Below are 21459 nucleotides of genomic sequence, written 5' to 3'. Positions count from 1 at the left end.
GCATTGAGGAACTATTTTGTTAAAATTTCACCTGAGCATTTGTTCTATTTAGATGTAGGCAGAGCTTTCCATAATGGCCACTTTGTGGGGTTGCTATCACCTCCTCAGTCTTGCATCATTTGTGTTTTCTGAATCTTTTCTAATTGAAAATGTAATGGTAGTGCTCATGATGCAGCCACTTGAAACTAATGGATGACAACCTTCACTTGTCTTTCCCAAGTGTAAGAACATCTTAATACACATGCAGCTCTCAAATAAAAAGCTGTTCTGTCCTCCCTGTTTAAGGCACATGTGAAGTTTAATTCCTGGAATTCTATGAAATCTGGGGAAATTACTATTCTGTTGTCATCATCTTTCATTGCTTATCTCTGAGATACCTCTCTTGTTTGTTTGGCTTTAACTTTACCATTGGATTGGTGTATATTTGGATTAGTCCTGACATATTAGTAATTAAGTATTCTTACACAGATTTTCTTACTAACATGGAAATATAACTGTGGTCACACACTTCCTGGTTGATCTGGTTTGTAAGTACTAAAATATAAATCACCTTGCATCACACTATTTTCTGCCTGAGTGAAAAAAAGAAATCCTGAAAATTTTTATACTGAGAACAGCATGGATAATGAAAAATGTTTCATACAAGTACCATTTCCAGTTTTAAGTGGATTTACTTCAGTCTTGTTCAATTTGCTTTCTAGCTCACATTCAGCAAAGATTTTAGTAAACAGAGTGACAGAATATCCTAAAATTTAATAATTTTGTTGCTGGAATTAGTGATAGTTGCAGGAATTTGTTTTTTCAAGCCCATTTGTGCCAGAAATACAAGTCTAAGGGGCTGGTCTTCTCTGAAATGTAGTAGATATAATAGCTGACTGTTCTGTTACATTAAAAATAAAATTATCAGAAATCTATGTGAGTAATAGAAATAATTTATTCATTAACTAAACACATTGAAATACAGAGATGAATATATAGGTATGAACACATAAGGGACAGAGAAAAGACAGGGGTGTTTATGCATTCATTCCCTCTGTCTTCAACATGGAGGATGGGCCACAAAGGTCTCAGTCCCCTGAGCTGGAGGACCATGCCAGTGAGAATGAATAACTCCCAATTGATCCTGAACTGATCCTGATCCTGCTCCAGCTGGATCCCTACAAATCTATGTGGCCTGACGAGATTAATCCAAATTCCTCAAAGAGCTAGCTGATGACACCGCAAAGCCTCTCTGGATGATTTCTGAGTAGCATTGGGAATCCAGAGAGGTTGACTTCCAGCTGACTGGAAGCTAGCTAACATTGTCCCAGTTTTCAAAATGGCAAGAAGAAGGACCCTGGAAACTATGTGTCTATCAGTCTCACTTCAGTGTCTGCCAAAATAATGGAAAAATATTATTCTGGGAGATATTGAAAAATGCTTGGAGGACAACACAGTCATCAGTCACAGTCAGCATGGCTTCATGAAGGGAAAATCCTGCTTATCAAACCTGATTTCCTTCTACAACAGGCTAACCCACCTTTTGTTGATCTAGAAATGCAAGGAAATGTATTCTTTTTGGACTTCAGCAAAGTTTTTGATACTGTCTCCCACAGCAACGTTCTGGACAAAGTGTCCAGTTCACAGCTAGATAACTGTGTTATGTCATGGGTAAGCAACATGAGCTGGGCACACTGGATTATAGTCAATGGGGTGACATCAGGCTAGTGTCCTGTCACTAGTGGGGTTCCATAGGGCTCCATATGCACTTCTGTGCTCTTCAATATCTTCATTTATGACTTGGATGAAGGACTCAAGGGAGTACTAAGTAAGTTTGGAAAGGACACCAAACTGGGAGGAGCCATCAACTCCCTCAAGGGCAGAGAGGTCCTGCAGAGAGACTTTGACAAATTAGAGAGATGGGCAATCATCACCATATGAAATTTAACAAGTATAAGTGCCAGATTCAGCACTTGGAATGGGGTAACCCTGGTTTTTATAAACTGGGGTATAAGAGTCTGGAGAGCAGTCCCATGGAAAGGGACCTGGGGGTCCTGGTCAGTGGCAAGTTGAGCATGGGTCAGCAGTGCCCTGGCAGCCAGGACGGCCAAGTGTGTCCTGGTGAGCATCAGGGACAGCATTGCAGCCAGGCAAAGGAGGGGATTGTCCTGCTCTGCTCTGTGCTGGGGTGGCCTCACCTTCAACCCTAAGAGCAATTTTGGGCAGCACAACATAAAAGAGATAGTGAGTTATAAAAGAACATCCAAAGGAGTGATATAAGGATGGGGAAGAGTCTAGAGCCCCTTATGAAGAGGGGCTGAGGTCACTTGGTTTGTTCAGCCTAGAAAAGAGGAACCTGAGGGGAGACCTCATTTTGGTTTTCAGCATCCTCACAAGGGGAAGTGGAGAGATAGGCACTGACCTCTTCTCCCTGGTGACCTGTGACAGGACTTAATGAAATGGCATAAAGCTGAGACAGGAGAAGTTCAGGCTGGATATCAGAAAAAGATTTTTCACGCACAGGGTGGTTGAGCACTGGAACAGGCTCCCCCGAGAAGTGATCACAGCACCAGCCTGTCTGAGTTCAGGAAGAATTTGGACAATGCTCTCAGGCACACACATGGACACACACACTCACATGGTGTGAGTCTTGGAGTGCCTTGTGCAGGGCCAGAAATTGAACTCAATTATCCTGATAAGTTTGTTCCAACTCAGCACATTCTATGGTTCTATGATTCTAAGAACAACAGAAAAAAATATTCCCATTCATTATTATCCATGCCAAACTACTGAATCAAGGAAGAAACTGAAGAATATTATTATGTGTGCTTCAACAAACTTGAACAAACAAATCATCTTTCCAATAGCACAGCCTGAAACAAAATCAGAATCTTGATTCACAGCCTCCTGTGACAGCCACCAGACAGAGCTACTACTAAAATGTTCAAGGTCATTTATTTAATTGTACTTATAATATTATTGGGCATTAGCTCAAAATGATTATGCAGAAAATTATTGCTTATGTTCCCAAATTATCATTTGCTCTGAAAAGCTGTGTAGAGCAGAGAAGTAATGTCTGTGTGCCTCCTTCTATAAATAAATGTCTACATTTCAGTTGCAACACAGTAAGTACAGTTTGTCTCAGAATGGAAAAGTACTTCCTAAGAAAACCTTTTACAGAGAGCAGATTCAGGTAGGAGTCTGACTTCACAGACTTTGAAATTTTGTGTCTTGCAGGCTGACAAGAATGCACAATGACCATTCTACTTAATTTCATCATCCTTTTTGTTAAATGGTTTTACACATATTTTTTTCCCCTGTTATAAAGAAAGCAGAAGTAAAATAAGAGGAAAACTTGTTTACTGTGCAGTAATGAATGAACAGTAGAATAAGTTGCTCAGAAAAGTTGCAGAGTCTCCCTCACTGGAGATATTCAAAACCATCTTGATGCCATCCTGTGCCATGAGTTTTAGGATGACCCTGCTTGAGCAGGGAAGTTGGACTAGATATTCCACTGTGGTCCCTTTAACCTTACCCATTATGGGATTCTGTGAAGATATATTTTTTAACAATTTCTGTGCTGAGCTTGTGTACACACACTTTCTTATTATAAATAAAACCATTATCTGGAAGATAAATCAAATTATGTCAATAAGGTGTATTAATGCCAGAACTCACTTATTAAAAATGTTAAGCATAAGAATCCTTTTATTATAAATAACTGTTTTATCTGAAAATTGGTTCTCTTAACAAGATTTAGCAAAACAGTCTTCTGAAATGTTTTCTCACCAAAAATCCTGGCCAAATCATTCACCATATGGAGACTGTCTTACTGTCTTTAAAATTCAAAAAGGTAGCTCAGAGGCTTTACAATTTCCCATGCCATGATTACAGTTGTTGGATAGTATCCTGGTACGTACATATGGAAGATGAACTGCTGCACATTTTTATGTACTACTTTGAATACTTTTTTTAAAAAAGGAAGATAATAAATTTCAGTTAACAACAGAAATATTCCAAACCTGAATTGATAGAGTCAGGGCTACATGTCATATAAGACATTAAGTAGATCCCATTAGGTGTGTTCAGCAATTGACCACGTTTAGTCTTTAAAAAGACGTAGATTAACTCAACTGTATTCTCTAGGGCCCAATGGTTTTGCAGACTGATGACACTGCAAGAAGCTCAGACATAAGGTAATTGCCTCTTCCTCTTTGGTTTTTTTTCACATGTATATCAGCAGTTACATGTTAAGTAATGTACTACTAATTATCTATCCTTTTCTCACAGACTTAATGTGACCAGGCATAAGTTTGTAAGGGACCTTTTAAAATCCTTTAGTCCCCTGCCATTGGCATGGATATTTTTCTCTAGATTAGATTTTTCAAAGTCCTGTCCAACATGGTCTTGAACACTTCCAAGGATGGGGCATACACAAATTCTCTGGCTGATCTGTTTCAGTGTCTTGCCAGCCTCATTGTAAACATTTTCTTCCTTATGTTCAATTTAACCCTGCCCTCTTTCAGTTTAATCCTATTGTTCCTTTTTCTGTCGCTACAGGCCCTGGTGAAAAGACCTTCTCTGTCTTTCTTTCTCTCAAATATATTAAACTGTGTGCATGCATGAAGGCATCATACATGTGGATGCAAATTTTTTGCCTACAGGAGATCACAGAGACAGAAACAAGGACACAAATGTTAATGTATTTTTCCTGGCATCACAGTAATGCAATATGGATGGTAGCACAGGAGTAAAAGCAAAATATTTCTATATTCTGAGTGACTGCTGGTGTATGAGGGAACAATTAAGAGAGAGACTTTGCAGAAGAGGGTACAGATTCAGTGGAGTTAACAGACAAGGGGTAAAGGCTTTAAACTGAAAGAGCAAACTGAGAATAGGCTCAGATTAGATATTAGGAAATCTTCTTCACTCTGGGGCTGGTGAGACACTAGAACATGTTGCCCAGAGAAGCTGTGGATGCCCCATCCCCAGAAGGGCTCAAGAGCAGGTTGGAGTGGAGTTTAAAGCAATCTGGTCTACTGAAAGGTGCCCCTGCCAGGCTGGAACCAGGTGATCTTTAAGCTTACTTCCAATGTAAACCATTCTATCATTTTAAGATCCCCTAGTTTTCATCTGACATGAAAATATGGTTGTGTATGGGCAAATTTTTCAACTCCTGTCTCTCAAATGTATATAAGCTTTATATTAATTAATAGTCAATTTTGACAGTAATATTGTTATGAAAATGGAACAAAAGGTATTCTGAATGATGGTTTTCAGAGTTGCTGTTATTCTTTCTTTGTAGAAGTACAAATGGCAAAAACCCCACAAACCCAGAGTAAGAAAAGAGGATTTAATTAATACTGCATTGTGCCAGAGAGTACAGACATACTAAGTCTGTGTATAAGGTGTAGCTGAATAAGAAAAGAAATGGATTAAAAACATTAATTAAGGTCCAAATCCTTATTTTCATACTGGAGCCCTCAGTCCATTATTTCTTACCATAACATCATATCTCACTTTCAGGTTGGATTATAAATTCTAGGAGGCATGTACATAACAGATAAGCACTCTAGCAACAGAAGTTAATAACAATAATGAGTACCTATAATGAATCACGCCTCTGTTGGGGAAGTCCAATGTATCTAGGAAAGTTATGGCTAACATTTAGACTAGCTCTAAATTCCCCTAATACTGAAGGTGTTGTAATTCCTTAAGCTGACTCCACTTGAAAGTTCATATTGTCATGCACTTAATGACCATATTGACTTTTAAATTTTGGAGACTGTTACCAGTTGATTATTGCAGGTGTCCCAAAAGCACAGTAAGTAAACGTAAAAATGTTACAGAAGAAAATTAAACCAAGATAAGATTTATATTTGCTTTAAGAATGATGCAGTTTGGAGTGCTTTTCTGTTTGTTTGTTTGTTTGTTTTATCACATGCATATCAAAGGAAGTAAATGAAATTAAATACTCACTCCTGTTATGTAACGAGGTCTATACTGGATGGTTCCAAATAAGCCAAGTATGACTATAATAATGTGTATAAAATTTGCGAGGATGGGTGCCCACTGATAACCAAGGAAGTCAAATATCTGCCTCTCGAGCACAGAAACCTATGATTAAAAAGCAAAAGCATAAATAGATTAGCACAAACCAGAAAATATATATAAAGGTATTTCCCCTTCCCACATCCAAGACAATTGCTCTGAGTTAAAAAAATACTTGTCAGTAGTAAAATGAGTTTGAAATGTTTCTAGTTTCAATGAAAGCTCCACTTCTCACTGGTTATAGAGTTATATTCTACCAAGATACAAAACTGTTCACCTAGAATGGTATGTTTGCAGGAGGAGAAACACAAATCACTCTTATATACAACAGCAAATGTTTTAGGGTGTCAGTGCTTTTATCAGTGTTTTTATTACAATGTTTTAGGGTATCAGTGCTGAAAAGATGTGATAGGTTTATGACATCTTCTCAGCTATATTGTTTCCATTTACAACATCATCCTTTAGCCTGGTCCTGTCTCTTCCACGACTTCACTGCATTTTGGTTTTTATCTCTTCTCTCTACCCCAGCTATTCTGTCAGTGGGCTTTTACCTGTAACCAAATACATACAACTTTTTGACCTGGTTCTACTGATAATGGTTCTAGTTTACTTTCTTCCATTGTCAGAAACAACAGCTGAAGTATAAACTTCCCCAAGACTCTAGATAAATAATATTAAAAATCAATTGAGAAACTATCCCAGGCTGATGTTTACTGTTTATAAGCAATACCATTCCAAACAGACAGATCAGATATTAGAAAAAATTGCCTTCCTAAGAGTACCAGTAGAAATCATTCCACAATTCCAACAGCAGGTGTCCCTTAACTGGTGTTCTAACATTATGTAAAAATTCATCACTGTAGCCCAACCTATAGGTAGAATGACATGTTTTGACAAAAATAATATCTATGTTAATATTAGAAGGCAATGTAATAGTGAAGTGAATTTAGACAGAAAGATCAGGAAGTTTCTTTGACAGCATTCCAACAATTTCACTAACTGGAATGGTGAATAGATGAACTTCATGAAATGTAAATAATGAAAATAAATTTAAAAAATAAAATTATTATTATTAATAATAATTAAAACAACAGCAATTTAGACACCACACACATGAGAAAGAAAGAGAAAGAGAAAGAGAAAGAGAAAGAGAAAGAGAAAGAGAAAGAGAAAGAGAAAGAGAAAGGAAGAGAAAGAGAAAGAGAGGAAGAGAAAGAGAAACAGAGGAAGATAAAGAAAAAAGAGCAGGTGGTTGTTTCTTGATTAAGTTTCATTAAATAACAGGTGATTATTTACTGATTTTATGTCATGCTGTGTATGAACTGAATTAGGTTTATGTGCCAGCCACTCTGTTAATGTAGAAAAAAAAACACCTTTTGAGATCAAGTACTAAATAAGTAATTAACTACTGCTTTTATATGGTACAGCTATGGAAAAATTTTTTAATTTTCATGTCACAGTCCACTATCACACGGACAGTTTCTTTTTGAAATTAAATAAGAAAACTTTTCATTAAAAAACAGCCTACATTCACATCAGCATTGCAAATGTAAAAAAGGCTGTTAATTATATGCTATGTACTGACACTTGTTGAACTTTGAGATGGAGACTGCCATCATAATCCTGGGAAAGTTTGCCAGCCATGTAATTTCAAATTTGAGTGTTCAGGTTTCATGTCAAACATTGAATTTCTCTTTTCAACAATGACTCCTTTCACACAATGCATCCTTCTTATAACCAGTCTTAGTATTTTGACTACCATTTTATTTTACATATTTATTGAAAGAAATTATGTTCCTACATTATCCAAAATCTTTCTGAACTATTTGTGCTATCCTACAACTCTTCTTAGCAGAGGAAAGTCGCAGAAGAGTTCCCAAAATCCCAAGACATGTCTAATGGTGACAATGGGATGAAGAAATAAAGAAGAAATAAAACTAAGATTAAGCTGTATTAAGAATGCATGAAAACTCAGATTGTCTATGCTTCTAAGTTTATAATTAAGAAATATTTCCTTGACTACAGACACAGTAATTTACATTAAAAAAAGGTCAACATGTGGCATGAAGCAGTATTACATAGGTCAGTGTGAAGTCAATTAGGTGTATCAACAAAAGACCTGTTACACCTAAGTGCTGTTAAACAGGTAACAAAGGGAAAATGTTCCCTCTGAGCACAGAGCTCTTATTTTCATCAGACAAACAAAGAGTAAATGAGAATAGCAAGGCAGTAGCAAAAAGAGTATAGACTGTACACAAGACTGCTTCTAGTTTAGTAACAGTAGAGATCCAGCAAGCAGAAACAATACATGGGAAGATGCAAATCATTCAAACAGCAGGAGATCATCCAGTTAAGTATGCCAATTACAGAGGAAAATTGCAGCTTGCTAGTTAATTGTATAAAAAGCAGAAATCCTCATATCCCTGACATGACTTCTAGTCAAAAATGAAACTGTGCTACCATGCATCAACATGTTTTGTTTGCTTGGTGAAAGATGCAGTTCCACCAAAACTTGCTTATGGAATGCATTGGATAAATGGCTATTCTGTGAGAATCTTTCCTTTTCATACACAATGTACTCTTTCATTTTTCCCCATTACTAGCAATTCCTTCAGCACCAAGCAACCACTCTCAGATTTTGTGATCATGTTGAACTTGGGGTGAGTAAATACCAGACAGCAGGGCACACAAGGCATGGGCTAAACACAGAAGAAAAAGTTGAGTCTGCACCACTTCTGTCCATGTATATCTACCTCTCATTTGCCACAGGCAGAGTTGCTATTAGGTTTTCTCATGTCACTTCAAAGAATCAGCTGTGTGCAGGAGCTGCTGGATGTGTGAAATGGCAGCACTCTGGTCAGGTATGCACAGATGAAATGCTGTGGAAATGCAACTATTCCTTAGAAGATCACACTAACATGGCAAGGTGCGTTGTGGATTTATGAAATGGAAATTACAGGACAGAACTAGATCTTTATTCTCACTTCCTGAAGAGATGAAGGTGAAGAGAAACTAAAACTTATCTCCAAACAGACATAAATATAATAAAGACTATCTACATGAGTTACTTTTTAAAAAAATCTCACTGTCTGTGTTTCTAAAAGGAGGAGAGTGGAAAGTAGGACAAAGTAGTAACAAAGACTATTAAAAACAGTATTATGTAGCTTTCTCCTTTTCCACAGATGTCAGAATCATAAGGGATTTCCTTACATAGCAAGAGAAAATATAGATCTGATTTTGAAAGCATTTTATCCCTTTACTTGAAAATTTTTGGTTAAACAACTGCACTTAAATCATACCTGCTAGCATCAAATGTTTAATGATGTTTCAAGGATACTACAGAGAGAAAGGAAAGAACTAACAAAGAAATATCTTTAAAGTCAAGGAATTTTCTTGCTTCCTCCTCATGGGTTGGTATTGGCACTTTAAACATTTTTGTTATTGACAGGGGCAGTGCGGTTTCACACACCTTCAGCAAGTTTGCTGATGACACCAAACTTTGTGGTGCAGTTGACACGCTGGAGGGAAAGGATGTCATCCAGAGGGACCTTGACAGGCTTCAGATGTCCATTTGTGTGAACCTCATACAGTTCAACAAGGTCCTCCACCTGGATTCGGGCAATTCCAAGCCCAAATCCAGGCTGTGCAGAGAATGGATTGACAGCAGTGCTGGGTAGACAGACTTGGGGTTGTTTGTAGACAAAAAGCAAAACACAACCTGGCAAAGTGCACTTGCAGCCTAGAAAGCCAACCCCATCCTAGGCTGCATCAAAACCCAGTGTGGCCTGCAGGGTGAAGGAAGGGATTCTGTCCTTCTACTCTGCTCTGGTGAGACTCCAGCTGGAGTGTGGCATCCAGCTCTGGGGTCCTCAATACAAGAAAGGTGTTGACTGGTTGGAAGAAGTCCACTAAGGCCACTAAGGTGGTCACAGGGCTGGAACACCTCTCCTATGAAGACAGGCTGAGAGCTGGCTCTTCAGCCTGGAGAAGAGAAGGCTTCAGGGAAGCCTTATAGCAGCCTCCCAGCAGCAAAGAGGGGCTTATGAGAAACCTGGAGAGGCATTCTTTTAACAAGGGCATGTACTGACATGACAAGGAGAAATGACTTTAAGCTGAAAGGGTAGGTTTAGATTAGATATTAGGAACTCTAAGAAACTCTTTCTTGTGAGGGTGGCAAGGTATTGGAACAGGTTGCCCAGAGCAGGTGTGGACTCCTGTCTCTGGAGGTGCTCAAGGCCAGGCTGGATGGGGCTTTGAGAAATGTGGGCAAGGTGTCCCTGTCCTTGATAGGGGTGTTGGAGCTAGAAAATCTTTAAGGTCCCTTGCAACCTGAATCATCCTTTGATTCTATGATTCTGGGAAAGAGTTTAAATTGAGAAAAGGGAAAATGGATGCTTTGGATGAAAAAGTATAATATGGTTGGAAAAAAAAAAAAAGATGTTTTAATTCAATTCCACTCTAATAATTCAGCGAACTCAGAATGTAGGGTATGGACAGTCAGGTTCTAATGTTAGAAAATAAACACCACACTGTCTTCTTAGGCAGATTATTTGATGTATACACTGATAAAATTACAGAAGACTTTATTTAAAGGGAACTATTTTACTGCTGCATTATTTATTCCAGGCTCCGGCAAACTGTTGTAAAAATAAATGCAAAATAAAATGAACCCATATAGTCAAATAGGCATAGCTCAAAAACTATTTTCAGATTCTTGTCAGAGGCTGGTTGTTAATAGATTAACAGTGTTACTGACCTTGAGGGATCTATGAATTGAATTTCCAGAGGAAAATGAAAAACATTTGGAGATGATTCTTAAAATATATGATTGGACTAGAATTTCAGACAGGAACCACAAAGAAGAAACCAGTCAAAAGATGATTTATAACACAAACTCCAAAATGGAAAATGACTGAGTGCCTTTGCTCAGAAAGCTCCTTGAGAAAAAACTCAACCACGACTACTTTACAATGATACAGAATCTGAACTTTGCACTAATATAAATTAAAGTTCACAGAGGCAGAGACACACAAAAGGATATGCACAGCCCCTGCCAGCCAAGGTCCTTGGACAGCTAACACAGAACACAGGCACTCAGCACACCAGGGCTTTAGCAGGGTCACACAACTGGCTGAATGGTGGTAACAGGCCCCCAGCAAACTCAAAAGAAAGAAGAGTATTAGCTTAAATTACAGTGCAGGAGAATTAAACAATCATGGTTTATACCACTGAATGGCTCACACTAAGAATGAGCTAAAGAAATTAAGCTCTAATCACTAACTCATTAAGTCCCCTCAGCAAAACTGTGTTGTATCAGATGCCCACACCATCTAATAATTTGCTTCTGTTTTTATGTTAGCTTTTACATTTTTTAAAAACTTTCAGTTCCTGCTCTATGGCATAGAAAATTAAAAAGAGTCAAGTAAATACTTGTAGTATTTTTGGGCCTCTAGGTTATGAATCATTTCTAATGCTAAAGCCTGCCTGCATGAGTACAATATCCCCAGCTAACACTCCTCCACCACTTCCATCATTTTGAGGCAGAATGCATTTATTTGTGCCACTCCTTAGAGAGGTTCATTTAATTTTTCATCAAAATTTCAGATAGTATCCTGAGATAGAGGGCCCAGTTACTCAGAAAATTCTCCACAGTCACCCAGCAGAAAAACAGATTAATATTTTGAAAGTCAAATCTATATGAAATGCACATACACATCTGCAAGTGTGCATGTGCATGTGAGTCAAGTCCTTTACTGTAAGACAGCAGGGGAGATAAAAACAATTTATTTTTTTTTTGATAGGAAGAAAAAAGGCAACACTAAAACGAAATACTGTGAAGAGCTGCAGACACGATGGTGTTCTTGGCACATCTAATACAAACCATCAAAACCATAGCAAGAACAGGTAATTCAAGTTAAAATCAAGAAGGAATTAGTTTCCACTTGTCCATTCGTTCCTCAAAGGAATCACATATATAATACTAAGCCACCATCCTTAATCCGTTTGATGTTGCTGAGAAAAGGAATAGGCCTTCACCACTCTTGATAAGAAGCTAATCATAGTTTTTAAAAATCTTGTGTAGGACCACATTCCTGCATCATATTGTGTATAAATGGATTTCTGCTGTGACCTACTAAGGACAACAAACCTCTCCTCAGGTACAGCATTCTTAGTCTCAGCTGCTGCCTTCCCTAACTGAGCACGGCAATAATAAAAAATGCAAAGTACAAGTTTTCTACAGTAGGTTTGCTGTTATGTAGTAGTGAGAGGTGTATCTACACAGCATTGTAGAGATAATTGAACCTCAAATGGCTACAGTTTTTACTGCACAAGACCAAATTCACTTCTACTAATCCCTAAAACAACAACAAAAATCCAGAATTTGTGAGGCATGTTACATTTCAATACTCTTGAAACCAGCAGAGCATTTCAGATAATTTACTTGTTTCTAGGTTTTGTATACAATTGCACACTTACTCCCAATGACTTAGATGGGTTAGAGCCTTAAGTTCATGACACAGTTTAGATCACAAATATTAAAATCAGGGTACAGCAAATTTTGTGGGTGTGTGCATATGTGTATGCCTTCAGACAACAGAGTTTCTTGTTTCTGGCTGGCCACCAGTAGCAAGACTTAGGGATGTGCCAGAACACATTCTTTTCTGTGTCTGAAAGAAAACTTTAACAATCCATCTCATGTAAAACTCTTCTACCCATGAGACTATCAAGAAGTTAGTAGTTCAGCTACAGGATGAACTTTAGCAACACGTGCTAAAAGTTTTAATCCCTGTAGCATATTTCATTTCCTGTTCACGAACACTTGTAACAAAAATTTGTGAATTATTTAATATGACATATTTGCATGCCACCAAACACAGGGAGAGGTGCATAAAAATGGTTTGCTCTCAAACTGATAAATTGGGTCAAGTTATGAGGTTCTGTTTTAGCTTAAAACCAAGATAATGTTGTAGCACAAAAAACTCAGCTGCCAAATCCCAGCAAGGGGGTGTAACAAGAAGGCTAGCTGTGACTGTGGCCAAAGGAGGGATCATGACAGATGGGTTAGTGACCACCAGTGGGAATTAAACACTGTCAACATATGAGTTTCCTTCCATCTCTTTCGCTGACCCTTATTTATCCCTCTATCTCTCTCTCTCTTAATCTTTCACTCTCTCTTCCCTGTTCACATCCTTCTAGCAAGAACATTGAAGCACTGGCACCCACACTTTGCTTTAAGGTGGCAAAATTAAATTTTACTGACACTGCTGAGAAAGCCTGAATCAATTCTAAATGTAAAAATGCTTTTGAATTAAGATTTAATATTAATTTACAATTGAAAAATCTGAATTGGCCTGCAGTAAAGCCTGAAGACAAAATCAAGCATGAAGAGACCATTTACAAAGATTAGCCTGATCAAATACTTTCAAATTGTTTCTGTCCTTAAAGAGATATTTATCAATAAAATAGGTCGTGGTTTCTTTAAAAAAAAATACAACTAGTTTCTATACACTGGTTCATATTATGCTATATTACATTTGTACACTCAAGAATGATGTGATAATGCTGTAATAGAATTTACAGAAGGAAGTATCTCAGGTATGTTCAGATAGTGAACCTATCTTCTGTGTATGATTCTCAGTCCAGAACATACTCTGGCTTAATACCTGAAAAAAAAATTACCCTATAAAAACAGCAAAAAATGAGTCTCTAGTTCTCAGCAGGAAAGGCACACCTGTAAGAAACCTCATTAGCCAAATTATTTTGAGTGGAGTTGGCAGGGATCACTCATTATCTCATCAGGTCTGAGTCTCATCATAATAATAAAAACCAGGCATTTAGTATCAGAGTGAAAATCAAGTGAAAATAGCCAATCTAGAGTCACCAGTTGTTGTGTCCTGTTGGTTTTATTTGTATTCAGGCATATAAGTGTCCACAAAGCAAGAGAGAGAATGACACGATGAGAGAATGTCAGGTAGTCCATGTCAGAACTGTAAGACACAGAGGGCTCCTTTGTAATCTCTCATTCCACAACTAAACAAGGATAAGCAGAATGCTGACTTTACTGTTCTTACAGAAATCTCTCCCTTAAGATGCTTCTACTGGAGTAATCATTGTTACTACACAGATTACTTGAAGCACCTGCTACATTTTCATGCCTTGGCATCACCTGAAAACAGATATTTAAACTATGCAGATCACTTTACGGAAGGAAGATAACTGACATCAGTTATAGACAGAAAAGTTTCTACCTGATGAACTTTGCCTACTATCTGAGTTTAAAGCCATCCATCCTTAGAGAACTTCAAGTACTGTGGAAGGAATGAAGGCATTTTCTCTGCAACATGGCTGCCTTAGAGTCAGACTTGTCATTTGGTCTCTACACTGAGTCCAAGGGAGAAGCACAAGGTCTCAGATCTCATCTTCCAGATGTTCAGTGTCCCAATTCCCAGGTCCAACACCTTTAAATTCAATGGCAGCTGGGGAACACTGATTATTGTCTACAACACAGTTCTACGAACATACATTTCAATCCAAAGCATCAAGGTTTTTGGATTTTTTGGTTTTTTTTTTTTTTTTTTGCTGATAAAGAAAATGTGGTATTCTCATAGGCTAGTTCAATACTTAATTCAACTCAAGAATTTTTGATTTGAACTGGCTAATTTGCATGATATTTCAATATTTAATCATTTTTATTCAATCTTTTTGGAACACAATTATAAGGGGGAAAAAGGCAGCACATGAAGCACTCTGTGCTGTCATTGTCATTATAGGAAAACTCCAGGTCATCCAGCTCCCATGGACAGCTAGAGTGACTCAGTCAGACACTGCTCCCATTGAATCTTTCAAGGAAAACACAAAGAGGTGGGTTTTTCCTGATTTTATGTCAAAATATGTTTTAATGAGTGGGACCCTAAGCTTTCTGTTTTGAAAAAATACAAAACCTATCAGCTGCCCCTGGAAAAACAGCCTCTGTAATATAAGTAAACAGTACAGATGATAGTCTCATTCTCTAGCTTTTTCCAACATTAACATTTCAATAAAATTAAGAAGCAGTCCGATCAGTCCTTTTCCCTAGCCCCTATTACAAATGAAATTAATATAAAGCTAGTCTGTAATGAGTAATGTACTAATTAGGTGTGCTGAACTCCTTTTTAGTAGCCAATTAATGTATGGATACAAATATTTCCTTCTCTTAAGACATTCTTTCTGAAATACTGTCTATTTGCATCCAAGTTTTATCAACTTAAAAACTAACAAATGCAGAAAAAGGGAAAAATCTAACAAAATTCCAACTTGGAGAGAAGCAAAGCTCTCCTTCTAGTCTGTTATACAGAGAAATTAAAATGTGAGGGACATGGAAAAGGATAGATGCAAAGCTCTGACAAAAGTATAAACACACAAGATGAATGCTTGATATATTATATAGAGCTACTAGCTGTTATGTTAGTAGTGATGAGAGTGGTGTAAAAAATATACACTTCCATGCAAGTAGATTGTCCAGAAAAAATGTATTTGGAATAAAATTAAAAGTTTCAGAAGAAAGGGAGGTCCAAAACAGTCAAAGCAGCCAAAAACATTTATCTGAGAATTACTTACATCAACTAATGTGAGACTAAAGTCAGATTTTTACTGGGTGTTTATTCCGTGTACTGAAGGCTAGTGTTGTGTCCTGTATTAAACTCATTTGCTTACTCAAACTGTGCACTCAAGCACAGCGGCACATTGCCAGAAAACATGTTAATGATGAAAATATTGTTAAATAACTAAAATAAGGCTTTTAAAACTTTCCTTCTCTTCTTCATATGGTAAAAACCTGATGAAAAATATTATACTTCTCTGTATTGAAAGAAGAATAGCATCTATTTGTTGACACCAGTTGGTACCTTAACATTGTGAGGAAGGCTGCCTAACAAACCTGCATAGCTGACATGACAGTGCTTGTGGCAGGTTTTTTCTTCATAAGGAGAGCCAATCACATACAGTAAATCAAAAATTGGCTCCTTGTCAGATTTTATCCTCCACCCTTCTGCATTTGCCTTTGAATCTTTGTTTTCCCCACCTCGCAATTTGCTTTCTTTAATTCAGTGCCCACAGCAGTTCCTCTCGGAAGCAGCAAAAGCTATAATCTAGCACTGCTGCAAGCTCTCCCCCAGCAGAGGCCTATCCCTGCCAATAGCTGTCATCATTCAAGTGGCACTTGCTGGCAAGATAGCACAGAGTTGCAGCAATTTCTTCCCACTTTTTTATACCTCATATCCCCAGCTGTTCCAAGGGGGTGATCACCTTGCTGGTTTCATGAGGTCTAGAAAACACAGCAATAATTATTGTGCTGGCAGTGCTGAAGGCAGCCAACATCACTAAGGCAGGAATTGGAATGCAGCCCAACCAACACAGCAGAATCTACTAATTTGTTGCACTGAATATTCTGTTGTAAGAAATAATCATGAGCCTTGTGATAGACTATGAAAGGCAAATTACATTGCCTGAGCCAGAGCTTTCTACAGATTCAATCAAAAAAAAAAAAAAAAAAACCAAAAAAAACAAAAAAAAAAAAAAAAAAAAAAAAAAACCCAAAACAAAACAAAACAAAAAAAAAAAACCAAAAAACAAAACCCAAACCAACAAAACCCAAAAAACCCAAAACAACAATAGCAAATCCCAGAAGCAAAACTGAACCTGACAATTTTGGGTTAGCTACTTAAATCTAGCCTTTTAAATTCCCTTGCTTGACAGTAAATTACTGCCTTGAATTTACAAAAAACCCCAATCTTCTATCTAGTCATGACCTGTCAAAAAAAAAGAGGTGTTTATAATTGATTTTGACCAATTTTTAATTGTATGTTACACTAGGAGGGGAACGCTAACAGTGTTCACTTTAATTTCATATCGCATGATACCTTACACAAAATTGTAAAAAATCTGACAGTTAACCTTTCTTCCTATAAACTTATTAGTCAATGTTTTAAATGATGCATGTCTATGACTTTCTAATCCCTGCTAGACAGCAGATTTTAATACAATTATTTGAGGGCAACTACAGCATCTTTTCCAAAGCAAATTCCTATTATTAATGGAAAAATAGGAAAAAAAATAACATTCACATAACACCAAATGCCTGAGCGCTTCTTAATGGTGTAGCTGACCTCTCTGGAGAGAGAGTATTTTTAACTCAAGGAAAAGATAATCTGATAATATTGTGCTTGCTGCTTCTCTGTTAAGGCAACAGCACACCTTTATGCAATGAATGCAGCACCAGCTGGTTCCTGCTTTATGCTGCATGGCACTGCTTTGACTGTGGTAGTGGTTTACCCAGTGGTTTGCCTCTAGCCTGATGACATTCTGATTGGAATTCCATTTACAGTGAAGATACGGGAAACTGCTGTCCCTGGCAAACAATGCAGTTCTGTGGAAAAGGAACTTGGGTTAGCCAGAGCCGCCTTCCTTCTAAGCAGGAAAAAGTAACTGAAGCAGAATCAACCTCTTTCACCCCTACTGCTCCGTTACCTCAGCCAAGGAAAGAAGGGATCAATGTCCATTCAAGACACCCTGATATTGACAGGCAAGTCTACATTGGAGAGAAGAAGAAATAGATAAAACTTGTGCACATCTGAGAATATAGGAGGTAAAAACAGGAGTCATCAAATTTTCCAGTAACATATCTCACTATACAAAGTAAATTATAGTGAAAAATAAAACTTAAGGGTAAAAGACAACTTTTTACTCTGGTAAACTATTCAAAGATTTCTTAGATTTCTGCGGAGAACTGACAATGGTTGTCAGCACCAATAATATTTTTAGGGATGCTCATGTCCTTGCTTTATGGGAAGCTCAGGTAAGAACCATTTATTCCTGCCTAGCTGCTGTCCTCTAGATTGAACTGTGTTCCCTGCTGCGGGGAGTGCTGCTAAACTGCAAGTCTCTTCCTTCATCCCCTGCCTAGCAGGTTTCACCCCCCACATGGCTGTAAAACCCTTTGAACTAAGCTAATAGACCTTCCTCTTTTAAGGATACTATCTCAGAAAAGAAGCCACTGGCCCACTCCAACCATACCTTCTATTTAGAAAGCAGAGGTGAGGTCCAATCTACCTAATGCAGTACTCTATCTTCTATCCACATTTTAGTTATTGAATCTCCACCAAATTTCTGGTATACTAAATTAAAGTGTGTGTCACTGTAGGCCTCCAGAGGCAAATCCATTCTGACTTAGTGCAGGTGTCTAAGCAAGAAAAAATGAATATGATCCATCCATTTAATCTAAAAGAACCATAATTATTACTAAATTAATCAATACATGTGATAGTCCAGGAATAGACTACTGGGATCTGTGCTGTTCCAGGGACTGCCACAAATTCCCTACAGGATTCAGACAAAATCTTTTTTGCTTCAAGGTAACTCTATTAGGCAGTATTTAAATCCTGATGTTAAAATGGAGCCATGTGGAACTGTAGATTTCATTGAGTTTCTAATAATTAAGTTCTTATCTTAGCTAAATAACTGTGAATATTTTATTTTGGTTAATCTGTAAGGCAAAAGCTGTTCAAAGGCGAGTATTAACTTTCAGCATTTATATACATTGGATATTCTCTTCCACTCTTGTAAAAGTATGCCAGGAGTCAGAGGTGAGACCAAGAAATGCCTTGTCAACAATCAGTGTGACAGAGTATAAATTTGCTCAAATACTATTTGACCAGTTTCTTCTCTTCCTATGTGGAAGAATATAGGTTAGATTGGGGGAAAAAATTGATTAATGAAATTTGTTATGGGAGAATTAATACTATTTTTGCTAAAAGATGTTAAGAATCAGTGACTGAGCCTTCCCAGTATAACTTCTTTCATAAAGCTTCAGCAATACTGAACACTTGAAGGAAGTATGTTTTAATAGGAAGTTATGTGGGAAAGTGCAGAAACTTTATGTCTATCCAAATCTGCAGGGTAGACAATAGTAAAATTGCCAGAATATTGTTGGAAAGCATATTACAACAGTGAATGAGTAGGCATCAAAATGATAGATGAAATAAAGTCCTGGTAAATGCAAAATTATGTACCTCCACAGGAAAGAATATTTACCGTACACAGTGGATGATTCTAAATTAACTATCACTATTCAAGAAATCATAAAATTATTCCAGAAAATAAGCATAAAATGACAACCTGATGATGGACAAACCCCAAATTTTAAAAATCATTAAGAAATAGTGGGCAATGAAACAGAAAACTGCACTATCGAAGAGAGCACCTCACTTGCAACAGTAGATACAGTAAATATGGAAAATAAATATAACAGGGATTATCAGAATAGTGGATGATTTCTAATGAGGACAGACAAAACCAATTAGGACTCTTAAAGTCAGAAAAGAGAGAGCTGTAGGGGAATATGTAAAACTCTTTAAAATCAAGGATTATATAGAGTAAATAGGTAAGGAGCAAGTTTTATTACTTTTTCTAGCACTAGCCATAGGGGCAGTTGGCTGCAATGAAGTGAGAAAAACTGAAAAGAAAAAAGAAATATATTTTTACAGGGTTAATAATGAACCTGGGAAATATATTTCCACAGGTTTTTGTGTTTTAGACAGAAAAAAATGCAAATAATTTCATGGAAAATTAGTCTATTGATAGCAGATAAAAATTATGGTCTTGCTACAGCCTTTGGTTGAAGAAGTCTCATAATTACCAACTGCTGAAAGCTGAGAGGGTAAATTGAAGGAATGACCATGCTCTACAGGTCCTGCACTGTTCACTAGGCAACTGCAACTGGCTGCAGCTTGAGGTAGATTTCTGTCCTTAGGTGATCTTTTGTTCTCATCTAATATGGCTTTTTTATTTTCCATTTGAAACAGCTTACAAGTTTGATTGGATTTTTTTTTTTTGGTTGGTTCGTGGTTTTTTTTTTTTTTTTCCAATTTAAACTGCAATGACATGACTGCAAAATCACAAACTTTATTAAAATTATGCCCATTGATGGCCTATGAGAATATGTATACTTATGCTTAAGTCACAGAACATTATGCCTTCAGACACATGAAGTCTGAAGAGTTGAGATTTAAATTGGGTCAGGAAAAAACTCAATAAGATCTACAATCATACTGCCTGAACTTATTTATAAAATTACTTTCAAACATGATCACTTTGGAGACATTCCCTATTTACATTTCAGGAACTCTGCAGGACAGTCATCTCTTTCAGGTCCTGTAGAAAGCTGCTCTCTAGTGGCTAATGGGAAAGACCAAGAATTAGGAGAGTACAAAATGAAATCACTTCCTTTATTTACAAATACTCATCCATTTGTTTTCATTTTCAGCTTATTGCACGCATATATAGCCATGATATTGAACAGCACTATTTCAAAACTTTTGAGTAATGTAGAAGGCTCCATTTACTTACACACCAATATACAGGGGGGCAAAGAGGGAGGGCAAAGTAAGGAACAACTCATTTTATTTGTGGATAAAATGAGACTACAAGAAATCTACCTCAAGACTGGATTTAGTAATTCTTTGTGATGGATAACTCTTGTCTATCCTGGGATAGGTATTTCAGCTGATCCTACTTCAGCTATTTCTATTAATAGCTATTTCAGCTATTCCTCTTCAATTGTTCACATCCTCTGTGGTCGTTAGCAAGCCTACATATATAATTAAATAAATTTTGAATTCTGCAACTGTGCCTTTTATCTGAAGACTCTTGTTAAAGGACATAAAACACCACTATCTTACTTTTTAAAATAAGGACTTGAAGAACAATTAGGCTACAGATCTACCAAAAATCACCCAGCTGAATACACCAGTATGGACCTGACAGTGAAGTATGCAGTCTCTGCTTGCACTGAAGACAACTGTTAAGTGGCACTTTTCTTTTGTTATCAAGAACCTGAAGACACCCATCTACCCATTTATAATAAACATCTGTTTCTAATATTATTATAGGGCTGTAATAATGTATGTCATGAAAAATACAAGACTGTCAGGTACATTAACAATAAATTGATGGTGTTCCTGAAGCTTTAAAAGCATACAAAATATGAACAATTCCTTATTTTAATGAGCCCCTTCATATCAGCATAGCTAGCATGGCACCAGGAGGTGACACATCTGGTAGCTGCTACAGGGAACATCCCCACTCAATACTGACACTGTAATAAGAACAAACCAGTCAGTGTATTTTGAAATGAAAAAAAATATCTCTCAGATATGGCAGATTAGTGCCACATCATGCAAGCTGGAGCACAAGACAGAAAAGTCTTTTGCAAGCTTAAAGTGCAGTATTTTGAAGAGCAAATATATACTCTATCAAGTCTGGATAGGAAGAAATGAATGGCAGATGGAAAACTCCACTGCATGCTTCATGAACCACTCACTAACCACCGAATGTTGGCCAGTAAAAAAGCTACACCTTATTAAGTTATAAAAAGGAAGGTGAATTTGGCACTAG

General features: G+C 37.2%; 1 protein-coding gene across 1 annotated transcript in view; it reads right to left on the bottom strand.

The window, feature by feature from the left end:
• The window catches only part of NKAIN2 (sodium/potassium transporting ATPase interacting 2), a 514426-nt gene that overhangs the window by 274933 nt on the left and 218034 nt on the right, over positions 1-21459 (bottom strand). The window contains exon 2 of the mRNA XM_041469950.1: positions 5959-6096. Within this exon, the coding sequence (XP_041325884.1) occupies positions 5959-6096 (138 nt within the window). The remainder of the gene's footprint in view (positions 1-5958; positions 6097-21459) is intronic.

Source organism: Pyrgilauda ruficollis, unplaced genomic scaffold, assembly GCF_017590135.1.
Source record: "Pyrgilauda ruficollis isolate IOZ18807 unplaced genomic scaffold, ASM1759013v1 scaffold24, whole genome shotgun sequence".
NCBI lineage: Eukaryota > Metazoa > Chordata > Aves > Passeriformes > Passeridae > Pyrgilauda > Pyrgilauda ruficollis.
This window is presented reverse-complemented; position numbering and strand designations above follow the sequence as displayed.